At 35.7% G+C, this 16,258-nt stretch overlaps 1 protein-coding gene across 2 annotated transcripts in view; it reads left to right on the forward strand.

Moving 5' to 3' along the window:
* The first annotated feature begins 12,519 nt into the window (after nt 1-12,519).
* Nucleotides 12,520-16,258, forward strand: part of svep1 (sushi, von Willebrand factor type A, EGF and pentraxin domain containing 1) — a 61,939-nt gene continuing 58,200 nt past the window's right edge. For both annotated transcript variants that reach the window (XM_033983572.2, XM_055228836.1), the window contains exon 1: nt 12,520-13,580. In XM_033983572.2, coding sequence (XP_033839463.1) covers nt 13,041-13,580 — 540 coding nt within the window. In that variant the 5' untranslated portion in view covers nt 12,520-13,040. The remainder of the gene's footprint in view (nt 13,581-16,258) is intronic.

Consider the following 16,258-nt stretch of genomic DNA (forward strand, 5'->3'; position numbering starts at 1 on the left):
CTGAGTGCACTGAAAATCTGGGCCAGTGCTCACACTGGTTTAACTCTCTTCTGCTTTTTTATATACTGCTCATGTTACTGCAGAAAGATCTGAAGAGTTAATTTGTAAAACAGATGCTTCATTGATAATATTTGTAGAAAAATGTTTTAACAAATTTTCAAAACTGAGATCCAAATGAACATATCATCTTTATTCAATAAAGCTTGCTAAAGGATATGTTAAATTACAGTACTTACCTTATTCCTTCAAGTAATAGCAGTATTAAATATTTATAGCCTACCACTAGTTTCCCATGCATGGTGGGGTGGGATGGGACAAATCAAGGTTGTTTTCTAATCTTATCTTGAACTCTACTACTATTATTAACCTCTACTGCCTTTAGGACTACTGTTATTATCACTGCTAATGCTAATTCCACTATAATATCTAATATACAAATTTTTAGCTAAGTTCAAGTTGAGTTATCACTGAAACCATACTTTTAATTAGACTATATTATTGTGGTTATTATTATTGAGTATTCAATCAAAAGTTATTTAACATTCAAACATGGCCTGATCCCAGATGTTCTGTGTGTATGCAGTCTGGTTTAGACCATTTAGGTTAGAGGGGATTTCAATTTGATTGTACTCAATTGTTTTGCAGTCTCCAGCTTGTTAAATGAAACAATAGTTGCAAGCAGCTTGGATTGGTCCAGAGGAAGGAGGAGTAGTGTTATGTCATTTTGCAAAACAGTAGAACATGGTGTATCAATTTAAATGCTGGCATCAACTTTTTCATATAGTATTCAGATGCTGATAATAAAGATAAAGAAGGCCCGATATTTTAAAATGTTTATTATGTCAAATTCATTGATTTATTTTGCATATGCATGGGTGCAGGTTCAAATGTCTTCCCCCAGGTTTCTAGGAAGCAACCCTGTCTTCAAAAGTGTCTTCCATGTTCCTTGAAAGTCACGCAGGCCAGTAGTACGTAGTGTGCTGTTTATGCATAACCACACAATTATAAACACCTATTTAAAGTAAGTGTTGCTAAAGGTGGGTTACACAAGACAGAGACAGGATCAAAACAAGACTCAAGGAAGCGTGAATTTAGTGGAGAAATACTATGTAAAAAGATAGGGGGTGGGGGGCGTGTGAATGGGTGTGTTCCGTTCCAGCGAGACAGTAATACGAGCCACGTGTTTACCATATGGCCCCCCCAAAAAATATAAGTCCATGAATAACTTCGCAGGACAATTTGTACGGATATCTGTTGAGCTCAGGAAACATGAAACTAGGTTTGTCAAAAGTATAAAAAAAATCAGATACTAATTGATACTAAAACTATCATCAAAAAAGTCACATTCACAGGACAGAAATAAACCTTTCCTGAAAAGCTTTAGAAAGATCTTGAGGTGTATCAGAAGACCACATAGGCTAGTATATGCACATGGACCACTGTATATGATATAAAGTACTATTAATTAATGTTGCAAATCACATTATATTGTCTAAAGAAAGAGATAGTGTTTTTAATTATCATTGTGGTATCCGTATTCGGTATCGAATCTATTCCTTAGGACTGAAATCAAGTTTGGAAATTTTAGCATTGTGATAACACTATAGGAAACTACACATTGATTACTATTTACATTTTATTACAGGATCACATATGTATTATTATATGACTCTGTAACAGTCTTCTGTTTCTCCAGGCTTGGGACTGGCACAAGATAGTAAACAATGTCTTATGATTCAAATATGATGGAAGAGTTGTTTGCCTGTGTTAGGGCTGAACGATATGTGAAAAATATCTAATTGTGAATTTTCTGACAAACATTAATGTGATTAGATTTTTGATTCATGTTTTAATTATAGGATTCTGTTCAAAAGTGTCCAGAGGAATTGACAAAACTGACTGACAAACCAATACAAGGATTATAGTTCAGGTAATTTTTGTACAGATCTAAATTGGGGAAATTGTGGTACTTCAAAAACTGCAGCTTTTGCAATTTGCTAATTGCATTCAAATTGTGATTTTGTGATTCAATAATGATTAATTGTGCAACCCTGTAGTGGGTTACTTATCTTGTAGAATGTTGGTGGTAAAACTTACATTTCTAAATAATCTCAACATTGAATTTGTTTGTCATTTGTTTGTCATGCTTTAAGAAGTGGCACATGTGCTAGTGATATGTAGCTGTCTTATTATTGTAGGTATATTTTTATCCCGCCTTATCTGCAGACAGAGGTTGCTGCAAGTTGCACATGCTTTTGCTGATAAAGGTTTGTTAGCACCATTGACAACTACACATGCACTCTATCTACTGTCTGTGCAACCCTATTTACATCTTTGGACAAATACCTGTTTGAATTGTATGACCTGCATTCTTTGTTTGGGATTACACAGAAAGAACTAGGGATTACAAGGGTGTGTGGCTATCACGCCTTGAGGACATAGATTATATGTCAACAAAACAAATCTAGGAACATAGCTTTTGTCTACTGGAATGATTTGTAAATTCTTGTTAAAAGTGCATTTTGCTTGTTTGCATGGAAATATTATTGCTTTTCCTAGAATATTAATATTGCCAGATATCTGGCCTGTATTATGCAATACAGGTCAGATCTTTGGCCTGCTAACTTAAAAACACTGTAAAACACCTACTTGAATAAATGCAAGGTAGATAAGTTTAATGCCATATTGTGGGACAGTCCAGGAAAAACATTATCATCTCCTTATAAACATAAGCAGATGATAGACTAATCACCAGAAAAGTTACATAATGCACCTTTCAATAAACCAAAAAACTAGCATGTTAAAACAAGTACCAGATCTTTCAGCCTTATGTCAGATACATTTCAAGCCCGAGCATGCTTTATTGGCAAAGCTTGTTCCTTAACAGCTGACACAGGTTTTTTTTCTTCTAACAAAACAAGTCAATTCAATCTTTTCTTCACATAATTTTAGTGTGAATACTCAGAGGTGGGCCAAAATCTTTACTGAGGTAAAAATAACATTACATCAAAATAATATTACTCAAGTAGAAGCATTGATTCGTGGCCCATGAAATTACCCAACTAAGAGTTAAAAAGTATTTGCAACTACTCAAGTAAGAGTGACTTTCTTGAGTGAGTTACTTTCAGCGTAACATCTGATTTATAATTCAAAGTTAATGTAATTGGAATGACTAAACATTAAATAATGCATAAATTCTGCTTTTTTCCAAGGATAGACACAAAAATGAGATAAATTTAATCATATCTGAAGGAATAGTACAAGAAACACAAATGTTCAAATCATTTAATTTTCTCAACATAAAGCTTCTGTTTAGACTTACAGCGAGAAGGGACCAAAACCTTTGCTCAATACAAATATTACTTAAGTAGAAGTAAAAGTATGCTGCTAGAAAAGTACTCTGAAAAGTACTTTCTTTAAAAAGGTTACTTAGTAAATATAACTGAGTATTACCCACCTCTATAAATACTGATTATTTATGTTGCTAGTCTCATTTGAGTAATCTACCCCCAAAACAACTTTTATATAGGTGAACATTGAGAAATCTAGGAAATGCTTTCACCAAAGTAAACCTTCTAGTTCCCTAAGTGTGCATATTTCCAGTATTTCCCTTCTTTGGCCCCGCCCCTCACAATCCTTGACGAAGCTGTTTTGAAAGTCTGGCTGAATCCAGTTCTTACTGCCTCAAGACAGGACCTCCTCATCTTACTTCTGCTCCTACCTCCCGCTCTCTACACATTGACTCTCCCTTGTTTTTGCACCACTTACTGTGCATTTTTTTAAAAAAAATAGTAATACTTTTGTTTTGCACTACTCTTGTTTCAGGTCAGCAGTTTGATGTTATATGAGATATTATGGGTAATTCAAAATGTTCTGTTTAACCACAATATTTTTCTTTCTTTTGGTATATGTAACCTTTTGTTGTACAATAATAGTCAATTGCAATCACTGTGCATTCTTCAGTGGCTTCAGGTTGTTCCTTTGTTAAACATGTGAACTATTCTTCAGAGGGTGTGTCATCTGCTTGTCTTATGCTGCACTCTTCTCTTTTAATGTTCATTTTATGATGGTTATTTATGTTTCGATTAGTTTGTTTTGTGATTTTAATGTTTTTTCTCACTCTGTGAAGCATAAGCCATAACATTTACAAGGCAAAGTGGCACCTTTAAAATGTCCAATTATTTTCATAAAGTTGAAAGTAAAAGTTGTGTATTTGGTCGTCGTTTTTCAGTTAACTCCTAAAATTCTTAGTGTATTCCCTCTTACGCCCATATCTGTGGACATACAAACACAAACTTAAAGCTGAAGATAAGAATGAAAATGATCTGAATTTGAATGATTCAAATTATTATTAAAAATAAAATACAATAAAAACCTGGTATTTATAATTTGTAATATATGGATGTGAGTAATATTATGATTATTATTACTGTTTGTAATTATTTTGTGAAATTACTGTACATTTGTCACATGGGTGATTTTTTTTTTATATATATATTTTCAAATTACAAATTACATAAAAGACATAAACTGAAGTAATCAGTGTCCTATCAGGTGTCATGGGAGTGTGACAAGCATGAACTAGTACAGTTTTGTTGCGCACACTGTGTTTGCTGTGTGCATTCATTTTCTTAGTGGAATAAATGTCAGCAAACAACTGATATAGAGATGGACATGGCTAGTATTTACACAATCATTCTAGACACACAGTTACACCATCCATGATTTCTCTGTGTCCAAAAGAATAACTCAAGAATTGCATATCATTGAATGAATGTTGCCATGTAAACTGTGTCCCACATGTGTCTGTAGTAGTGTTGTCATGATACTAAAATTTCAAACTTGATTTTGATAGTAATTGGTAGACTTGATACTCAATACTGACTCCGATATCACGATGATATAGGGTAGGATGTGATTTTCAACATTAAATCATAGTACTTTCTTTATTACCATGCAGCTTGTATCTGTGTAATCCCTCAGTTGTCCAGGTAGGTTCCATGGTGGTCCATGGGTGTATACTTGTTTATGTGGTCTTATACTTGTTCTCATACAGCTCAAGATCATTCTAAAGCTATTCATGTGAATGTGACTTTTAGTATTGATACCTGTTCAAATGAGTGAGTAGTTTTGGTACTAGTTTCAGCATGTGATTAGTATCTGATTGTTGATACTTTTGACAACCCTGGTCTATAGTAAAGGTGTAAAATGTAGCACCATTGGACCATTGTTTATGTTCTGGGTGCATTCATAAAACATCTTTTTTACACACTACCTTTCTAGAATCATGTTATAGTCATAATAAAGAACATTAAATGCACCAGTCCCTGTTTCCATAATGGAATTGTTGCCAATTTGCATGTCTTGATTGCTTTCCAGGTTCTGCCATAGTTTGATGGATGATTGATTGCTTGCCTGAGGGTACTTAAGGCAAGGCAAGGCAAGGCAAGGCAAGGCATCTTTATTTGTACAGTTTAATTCATACAAAAATAATTATAAAATAAATAATTATAAAATAATTCAAAGTGCTTTACAGAATAAAAAAGACATTAAAATCACAATACAACAAATCAAAACATAAATAATCATCATAAAATTAACATTAAAAGAGAAGAGTGCAAAATAAAAACCTTTCAGTCATATGCACAGCTAAACAGAACAGTTTTGAGCCTGGATTTAAACATCATCAAAGTAGAGGCCTGTCTCACATCTTCAGGAAGACTTTTTCAGGTTTTAGCTGCATAAAACTGAAATGTTGATTCTTCATGTTTAGTCCTGACACTGGGTACCAGCAGGAGGCTGGTCCCTGAAGTCCTCAGACTGAGAGATGGTTCATATGGCACTAACATATCGGAAGTGTACTTTGGTGCCATGGAGAGGCTTGTTCACAAGCAGAGCTGCTTTAAAGTCTATTCTCTGAGCCACAGGAGCCAGTGCAGAGACCTGAGCACAGGACTTATGTGTTCGTACTAACTAGTTCTAGTCAGGACCCAAGCAGCAGCGGGTCCTGACTAGAACTATATCCCATCTCATACACCAGCAGAATAAATTCAGTATTTATTTTAAAAGCAGTTAATTTGAACCTTAAGAAATCAGTTAAAATATCTATCAAAAAAATGCACTTTTTTACTTTTGGGAAAAAGGAGTAAGTGTAATGTGATATATAAATGTCATAATGGTTAACTGTCTTTATGTATGTATTATCAATTATAGGGGACAGTTTAGTAAAATCTACTTTAATCAGCTTTTAACCATGTTATAACAGTGTTCCATCACCATTTTCTTACTCAAAGTTGTATTTTGATGTATTTTGACCCATGCAAGTTTGAGTAATTGTGGATCTGAGTCATAATATTGTTAATAACAAAGATAAAAAAAAAAAAAAAAAAAAAAAAAAAACAAAAAAACCCCAAAACAAGCAAACTAGTTGTTATCAAATTCTAAATGATCATAAGGAATTTTTGGCTGTTTTAGATCAACTTTGTTGTTTACTCTGAAAAAAAGTAAAATAATGATGTTGTAGTGTTACAGTGTTAATAAAGCATTTGCACCCTGAATTTAAATAGTTATCCATGTATATTTGTCTCCATGGTGCATTGTTTTCCATTTAATTGTAGAGTATTGATCAATAGTAGAGAAAAACAAGACATTCATCGGTGATATAATGTTACATAGCAGCTTGATAGATTGTAATGTGTGACGTTTGTCCATGAGGGATGATAAATCTTGTGTTCTTCAAGGACGACACTTTTTCCTAGGCCAGTGGGGCTTATAAAATATTTACGTTACGTGATAGCAGCCAGGACTATAAATAGTGTCAGCAAACCTAAAACCATTCATCTCTGTGCCGTCATTTGACCACGAGTTATGTTACGCCCTCAAACACAGGGATACATGAATTTATAGACAGGTGCTATGACACACATGCTGCATTCTGATCATTAGGCTATTAGTATTCTGCTGAAATAGACTAACCAGCACCCTGCACGGTATGACAGTATGAACACCCTTGGCAAATTATATATGAAAAAAATGAAAGAATTAACCTGCGACTATATCTGCCTAACAGACCATATAAAGTCCAAAACATTTTATTGTATCTATAATGATGATATTATTGCTTTGCCTGGAGTGTTCAACACATGACATTAAACACATCTATGTTTCTACATCCTGGCAAGATACAAGTCAGAATTGTGGAAAGGCAACCTGCTAGCTCATAGTAAGAATTAATTATTATTTAAATTTTTGAACAAAAACACACACTGTAATAGAATAAATGTAACATAGTTAAGCTTAATGCTATATTGCGGAACATTCCAATAACATCTCCATGGAGAAAAGCAGATGCCGGACCCTCCACCAGTAAAGATACATAATGTACCTTTAAATTCGATAGGCATGTGAAGGCTATTTACATTTCATAGGTTTAATATTATACTAAAGTTGTTTATTTGTTCATTTAGTTAGATGATGGACCCCATTCACAAAAATTTGAATGAAACATAGCTAGTCTTTTGGCCATGTGCTTGGACAGCTGCAGACTGTGTAGTGTACAGTCCACAGGACGATGTCTGCAGAGAAGCAGATGTGATTCTGTGAACTAAGCGACACCATGTCTCTCTTTGATGAGCAAAGGCCATAGATTGTATATACATAGAGTGTACATATGTATAGACTGTATACAAACATAGACAATATATACATGGACTGTATATAGACACAAACTGTATATATACAGAGTGTACATATGTATACTGTATACAAACATAGACAATATATACATGAACTGTATATAGACATAAACTGTATATATACATAGAGTGTACATATGTATAGACTGTATACAAGCATAGACAATATATACATGGACTGTATATAGACATAAACTGTATATATACATAGAGTGTACATATGTATAGACTGTATACAAACAGACAATATATACATGGACTGTATATAGACATAAACTGTATATATACATAGAGTGTACATATGCATAGACTGTATACAAACAGACAATATATACATGGACTGTATATAGACATAAACTGTATATATACATACACTGTATATAGACAGACTGTATTTAAACATAAACTGTATATAAGCATGGACCGTATGTATACATAGATTATATATTTTCAGTCTATGGCAAAGGCGCAACATAACATGACAACTATGTAACATTTAGCACGTTGTAGAACTACAGTATTGTTTCACTGAATTGTGTTTTTTTGTTTTCTTTTTTTGTTTTCTTAGGTTAATTGAGGTTTGTTACCATAAACGAACAGGATTATGATTATAGTTATCATTTTGTCTCCTGTTACTATTATTATTACACTATTACTCCGCCTATTATTTTTCTTTACCAGCAATGTTTTTTTTTATTTTTTATTTTAAGTACCACCGCACTCTTGTGGTCAAATATGCGCAGCGCACCCATGGCCGTGTGTGCGCGCGCTGGCACATGGCTTCCTGAAGGGAGCAGTGCTCCACAGAGAAAATGTGCACTTCAGTTTGAGAGAAATGGTTAGAGATAAAATGGTAGTCATGTGTTGTTGAAAATATGAAGGTTACTCATGCATGAAACAGCTGAATCGTGCGCATTTCACTATGTTAAGCCCAGAACTTGTGAGTTTTATTGCAGTGACGTAGAAAATTGACTAGGTAGCTAATTAACTCACGAACAATATTAGAGCATTAACGACGACATTCTTGGTTTGTGGTGGACCATGGTTAGTTAATAGCTCTGTACAATTTCCAAATGATCACACGGCCGTCACGGAGAGGTTTCCCTTTTATAAACTTCAAAGGCAGACATAAAACGTAAAGAAGTATTAAAAACAAGTTAACGATTTCTGTATCCAAGCAAAGTTAGCTCCAAACAAACTCCTCTACCACAAATTCAGATTTTAACATACATTACAGTGTTTTATAGTAGTTTGCAACAGTACACACCCAAATACTCAGCATTTTAATGGCAATGGCAACTTTTCATTGAGAAAATCCAGTCTGTAGGTTGTAGGCCTATAATGTATGGAGCCATGTGGTTTTTAGTCATATGCTGACTTTTTAATATAAATATTGTGTTGACCAAAAAGGCTATATTAAAATCATATTCAGTTCATAAAGCCATGCTTAGGCTAATCTTGTGCCAATATAGGCTTATCCACATAAAGATCACAAAAACACATAAAAACATAACAGTTACACTAGTAAAGAAGAGTCTTTGGCTAGACCACATATATTCAATGCTCTAAATCTTTGTGCTTTCAAAGTCAGCTTGAATACCATTTCCAAATCAAGGAAAATGATTGAATATGTCTAGCCTCGACCTTTTAGGTGTCTGCCAGTGTTTAGACAACTTAAAGAAGTAGACTTTCATGAATGTGCAATTATTAAGATACCTTCATCCAACTGCTTTAGACCATTTCCGTTTACCATGGACGAATGACACCCTTCACAGAGGATCTATTTTAAAGACCTTAAAACTGGCCCCTAAGTGCAGGTCTATGCTGTGGTCTATAATCTTTGACTTGTCCTGGTCTCAACTGTTCCCTCCAGTGGGGCATGTCTGGCTGTTTTCGTAACACATCCTTTTCCCTGTGTCCAAATTGTTGTTTTTGCAAAAGGACTTCTAAGAAAAGGACTTTAATTGTTGGATGGCAGACGTGAAATTTGAGCAGAACTGCGTAAGTACACTGTTCTCTACATGTTTGTTAAGTCTCTTTTGTTGTATCACACAACACAACGTTTTCAGCACTTTATTTGGATTTGAAATATATAGACAATGGTTTTGTATATGGTTTGTCATTTAAAAACACCCTCTTCTGAATTTGGAAGCACAACCCCCGTTGAAAATTTGCATCACCAGCCCCCTCTTTCCCTCCGGACCCCCACAAAAGTCTGGAGGCCAAAAGCAGGAAGTCACAGCTGTGCTCATCCCCCTTTCACTTTGTCTGTTTTCATATCGGCATGTGATCCTGGTTCTGCTCTGCATTTTCACTGACCCATAAGAGGGGGGGAAGTATGATGTTAACTGACCATTCCCATTTCTGTTTTCTACAGTTGAAGTTGGCCACATATTATAATGTTGTTTCTGCATCATCAGAGTTGTGTTTTGTTTCATTCAAACTTGATTAACACACAAATCCTGCATATTTAGGAAGAGTTCTCTCAAACAGAAAACACTGTTACACCTTGTAATATCATGTGGCAATACAGGAAGTGCTCCACTGTTTTTTAAACTTCATACACCTTCACTAGAATCATTTGGATGATTTCAGACCTGTAACTGCCAATCTCTACCAAACTAAAGGTTAAAGGTTACCCTGTTACCTTGAAAACTACCGTTACATGACATCACAAGGTGAGAACTGAGCATTTAGAGATGTAACAGACTAATAATAAAGTATTATTCAAATATGTGTGAATAAACACAACCTCAAAACACAACTCTGGGTATGTTTTTTTTATGAGTTAGCATTCTAACATGGTGAAAAGTTCACAATAATCCATTTAATGTAATATAAGACCTTTAACATAAGATTCTGTCAAAGGCTTTCCTGTAAAGAGACTCTGAATCTTGGTGGGTCTTTCATAGTTAAACAAAGGTCAAATCTCTAAATACGAGCTGTTATTGTTTATTAGGTGCAGTGTCCCCTTGCAGCGCCTGTCTATGCTTCAGTTACAGATTGTATCAAGAAGAAAAACATCTTGGTGGAGGGAAGGAAAAATAGGAGAGACCGTAATAATTGGAGGATATATTGAAACACTCGACGTCTAACTGTGTGTAAATCCCTGTGGTGCTGCAGAAAATAGATACATCCAGACAGAAATTTATCCAAGCTGTATTTTATTTCTTAAACAGGACATACGGAGGAGAGAGGAGCAGAAAGAGGAAAATAGTATTGAGAGTTGATTTGATAAAGCACTTTTCCACGGAGGACTAGTGTTGTCGTAATACTAACATTTCAAACTTGATTTCCATATTAAGGAAAAGACTCGATATTCAATGTTGATACCATGATGATAATATTTCTTTAGACAATAGAATGTGCTTTCAACATCAAATAATAGTACTTTTATATTATGCCTGTGTAGTCCTCAGTCCCTCAGTCCATGTAGGTTTGATAGTGGTCCAGGGTGTATATTCCTCTATGTGGTCTTATCCTTGTTCTGATACAGCTCAAGATAATTTTAAAGCTATTCAGGAATGGCTCATTTCTGTTCCGTGAATCTGACTTTTTTATTATTGGTACTTGCTAAAATCAGTATGTAGTTACTAGTTTTATTGATTGGTGTCTGTTTTTCTATATTTCTGACAGCCCAACAGCAGACTCATCACTTCCAAAGTCTGATTTCCACACCTCAAGTTTAAAATATTCTTACACTTTGATAGTCATTATTTCATTAATCTCACCTCAGACTTTATTTGGAATCACACGTTTTGCATTTTTCAATCTGTTTTTGATAGATAATTTCCCCAAAAAAGAGAGATCTATAACCTGTTACTTTTACTTCAACTTAAACTAACTGCAGTTTAGTCAGGAAAGACAAAATACAACAATAACAAACATTAAAAAGGAACTGTTCCTTTTTTTTTAAATAAATAACTACACATTAATTAGCAGTAATAACACATACACAGAGACAGTCATGATGAACACAAGTTGATTAACAATGATTCAGATTTAGTAACTACTTAATTAAGAGGCTAGGGTTAGACGTTACAGTTTAGAGGTTCATTATAAGCTATCTGTTCTTTATAAATGAATTAAGTCTTTTCCTTAAGTAAAGACTTATAATGTAAATCATTGTGTATATTGTTAACATAAAAGTGAATCAGTCATTAGTGTAACATATATGTAAGAATGGATTTTTATCTGTAGTTAGTCTAATAAGTATTAGTGTATTCATAAATACTAATACAAAATATCTCTTTTAAGGTGCCATCCTTATCTCTGTGCTATTGCTAGGTTTCACAACATTCTATTGGTCAAAAATATTTAATACAGAGCAGGTCAAATTTATATGGTTAAAATTCAGATTTTTGTTTTTGTAATATCTTTGTTTATGTTTATGTAATATAATATTTGTGTTCTTGCCTCTGGTCAATAATAGAAATCCAACATTTGTGTGTTTATCTTTTGGGTATTTCATGGCAAAGTAAAATGTTATCAATGGGGAAATCTGTCTTCTGCCCCCCACCTGGGATTAAGGGCATCATCACATTGTAAAATTTGAAAACTGTCAATTGGTTAAGAATATTTATTTTAGCTGCCCCCATTGGTATTAAATATTGTTGGCCTATAGAATGTTGTGATGTCATCTGAGATCCAGCAACAGGGATAAGGAATATTCATATTTGCTGCAGAGACTGGAGGTGCGGGGTGAGGCACAGAGATAGGGCAGAGGGGGAGGAGGGGGAATGACTTCACTGCGACGGGACGGCCCCTTTTCCTCTTAACTTTCTCCCTCTCTCCTCCTCCTCTGCTGTTTTTAATGATTTGGGGAGCAGAGGGGAGCAGGCGTTCAGAGCTTGGCTGGACGGGCAGGCAGAAGTAGAGGGGAAACGAGCAGCTGTGCAGATCTGAACAGGACTGAATGAGCACAGGCTTTTTGATCAAATGCACTGAATGTGAGACTGAGTGACAGCCACAGAGGTGCACAGTTGGAGACAGAGAACATAACACCCGGGATCTTCTCAGACTTTCAGCAGTCCAGTCTTAAACACACTAAAGGAACCAGGAAAGAAGCAGTTTACACATTTTTTCTTTGGAGGGACTTGCAGATGCACTGGAAGACTATTTATTGGTGCATCAAAGCCAATCGAATGGACTAAGAAGCATTTTAAAGAAGACCAAATCTCCACCTTCACTACAGCAATGCTTTTTAGGAGCTGCACCAGGACCACTTGCTGTCTGATATGTTCCTGGACACTCTAAGTGATAGGACATTTTGGGTTTTTGTCATTGCACTGTTCTCAGCGTTGATTGTCTCGCTGTATAAATTGTTTTGTTATTAATTCAACCATTATGTATTTTCAAAGGTACTCTTTGACACTGTCATGGACTTCTTTGTTTCTTATTCTTTGCATCTTGGATGTACAGACCACCGCATGGCCAACTGGTCAACAGTCCCAGGTCCAGACCAGGTCAAGGCAAATGTCATCATTAACCTCTGCGCCGCCTGCAGGAAACCTCTCAGAAAGTGCAGAACGCAAAGTGGAGAGGCTTGGACAGACTTTCAAGAAAAACCTGCGTGAGCTTCGTGAGAAAAGCCTGTGTCTGGACCTGGTGTTTTTGGTGGACGAGTCGTCGAGTGTTGGAGCCACGAACTTCCTCAGTGAGCTGAGATTTGTGCGTAAGATGTTATCAGACTTCCCTGTGTCTCCATTGAACACACGAGTGGCACTGGTCACCTTCTCGTCCAAAACTCATGTTGTGGCTCGGGTCGACCATATCTCAGCACCCAAGTCCAACCAGCACAAGTGCTCCCTGTTCAACCAGGAGATCCCAGCCATCAACTACAGAGGAGGAGGCACTTTCACTAAGGGAGCCTTCCAGCGAGCAGCGGTGAGTCAAAGCCCAATGCATCCTGAACATATGGCACTGTTGATCTGTAAAGTCTAGGTACAGCTGTAAAAGCTCTGTGGACGTAAAGTCTGGTCCCATGCAGAAACACTTACACCTCAGTCCTGCATTTTATCATTACAGGAGCAGCTTTATTTCAACACAACATTTTACCATGATTAGTATTTTTGATGTTCACTAAACTCCAGTGTAATGTTTGTGAAACTCAAACTCTCATACTACTCAATGTTTAAATGCTAAGAAACATTTGAAAATAACTTTTGTTCAGTTGTGGCAGGTTCACTGGTCTGGTTTTAGAGCTAATGGTTTTGGACAGCGGCCTCTGGCTTAGTGTCAAAGATTTGGCCCTTAGGACAGGTTCTAAGCGCACCCTGTTTAGTTAAGTGCTGATAAGGAGGCTGCTGGCTGTGCCCCAACTGCTAAAGACCACAACAATACCAAGAAAAGGGTTTCTAAGGAGCCTACTGCCTTATCTCCACCAAAAACAAACAAAATGAAGAGCTGATTCATCAAGTGATATGATGGGACCCATACAGAAATTTCCTTTGACCAACCTAAATTATAACTGTTTCTCTTTACAAATTTGGCCTCACAATTTTTCTGGAATTTTATTTAAGATTGTTTCTGTTTTTGTAGCACTGCTTTTTGGATCTTCAGCTTCTCAAAAGGTTTAATTAAAGAATGCTTTGTTGTCCAATTCAAGTAAACATGAAAAAAACAACAAAAAAACAACAAAACTTAATTTTCCACATGTGCACAGTCTTGTGGCAATTTTATGTTGCAATATCTTGTAGCATGACACATTGTTCCAACCATTTTATTTTTTTTATTATTATAAAAAAGAAACAGAAATGTTCATTTTCTGGTATTTTTCCCATGTGGAGTCTTTGGACTCATCCAGGCAGCACATGAGTAATAGCAGAGCTTCATGCACTCTCTTTGGAAAGACAAATGAGCCTAACAGATACCAAACTCAGACCACATCCCCTGAAAGTAGCCCTTACCTGACAGATTTGGTCTGACATTTACTGTGTGTTTTTGTGTGATTGAGGAAGCAGTGTTAAAAAATGGGCCATCTGTGATTTATCACCATGATCTCTGGTAGTTTTATCTTCCGTCTGAATCTCACTGGAAAAAGAAAAAAGAGCGTTTATCGTCTGTTTCCATTAGCTACATAAAAGTGTGGTCTGTTAACAGTGATTGAAAGCCCGCACATCCGCTTGTCATTGTGCACCGACTGAACTATGATGCAAATGTCTCACAGCCCAAGATGGTTGAATTTGGAGCATTTTAGTTATAGTTTAATTATTATTAGTCCACCTTCCAAAGTGCTCAAATCATGGCAAAGTGAGGAGTTGATCTAGGTGAAGCTAGTCTATGTGAAACTTTGCTAAGTCTTCATTATAGTAAAATTTCATTCAATTTTGATACTAAGGAAAAGGCTCAATATTCAGTACCAATTTGGATACCACAATGATGAAAAAAAAACAAAAAACCCAGAAGAATGTAATTTTCAGTACAAAGCAAAATTGCTTTCAAGTTACCATGTGGTTCTGTACTCCTTTTGGTAATGTTCAAGATTACTCTAAAACTGCTCAAGAAAGGTAAAATATTGTTTATGGTATCAATACTTTGAGATAAATTGATACTAGTTTTTGATACTGGTTTTAGTATAGAGACAATTAGTATATGAATTTCAATACTTTTGACAATCCTAGTGCCAAGAATGGCTAATTGCTGTAATGATAATATGGTATTTGTAATTCTTTTGGCTGAGCCTGATACGTCAAAGTTCTGCAGAAAGCTGGGATCCATTAAGAGAAACATTTTTCCACCAGCCGTGCATGTAGGGACAGGGCTCTCCTCCAGCAGACGGCGTCTCTGTCTGTGTCTGTCTCATTCAGCACAAACGTAAACGACACAGGGTTTTAGTTTAGTCTTGAAAATGAAGTCAACAGCTGATGTACTTTACCAGAGTAGCTGTGGTGGCCAAAATCACAGGTTAGGAGTGTTATGGAGCAGCTATTGAATGATTGTAGTTCAGATTATACTGTGCTCACTAGAAGATACATTTTTTCTGCTTTTATATTTAGTTTCCATTAATTTTCTTCTTACTTGGCCAAATGTCTCCAGGCTTCTGAGACTACATGTTTTAATGATTCCAGTTACTTGCTATCCGGTTGATCCAAGAATTATTGCCTTTTCCACGGGCTTTTAATAGTTGCTTTTAAGTCTCTCAATATACAGTTCAACACTAAGCAGTATTCACTGTAGAGTCAACCTAAGAAGATTAATTTATCCATGTCACAATTCACCTAAATTTGCCATTACCCTGCCCTTAGTTAGACCCTGAAGAGATGGTGTTTTGGCAGTCTTCCTGAGCCAGGCTGCATAGTGGAACCAGACATTTGCATTCAAGCACTGTGTGAAAAGACACAAGACTAGAATCTCAGGAAAATTTTGGGAAAGACGAGTCACATTCAAAAACTGGTAAATGGTAAATGTTGTTCAGCAAAAGGTGCTTAGAGTAAAATGAATCCACTGTCAAACCAGAGCATGTCCTTTTGCATGCCGTGTATACATTTATTATAGCTGTGGATTATACAGTTATTATGCATATGGAAAAAAAAAAAAAATGCTTATATTTACTTTATATTTAA

This window comes from Periophthalmus magnuspinnatus, chromosome 18 (assembly GCF_009829125.3).
Source record: "Periophthalmus magnuspinnatus isolate fPerMag1 chromosome 18, fPerMag1.2.pri, whole genome shotgun sequence".
Taxonomy (NCBI): domain Eukaryota; kingdom Metazoa; phylum Chordata; class Actinopteri; order Gobiiformes; family Gobiidae; genus Periophthalmus; species Periophthalmus magnuspinnatus.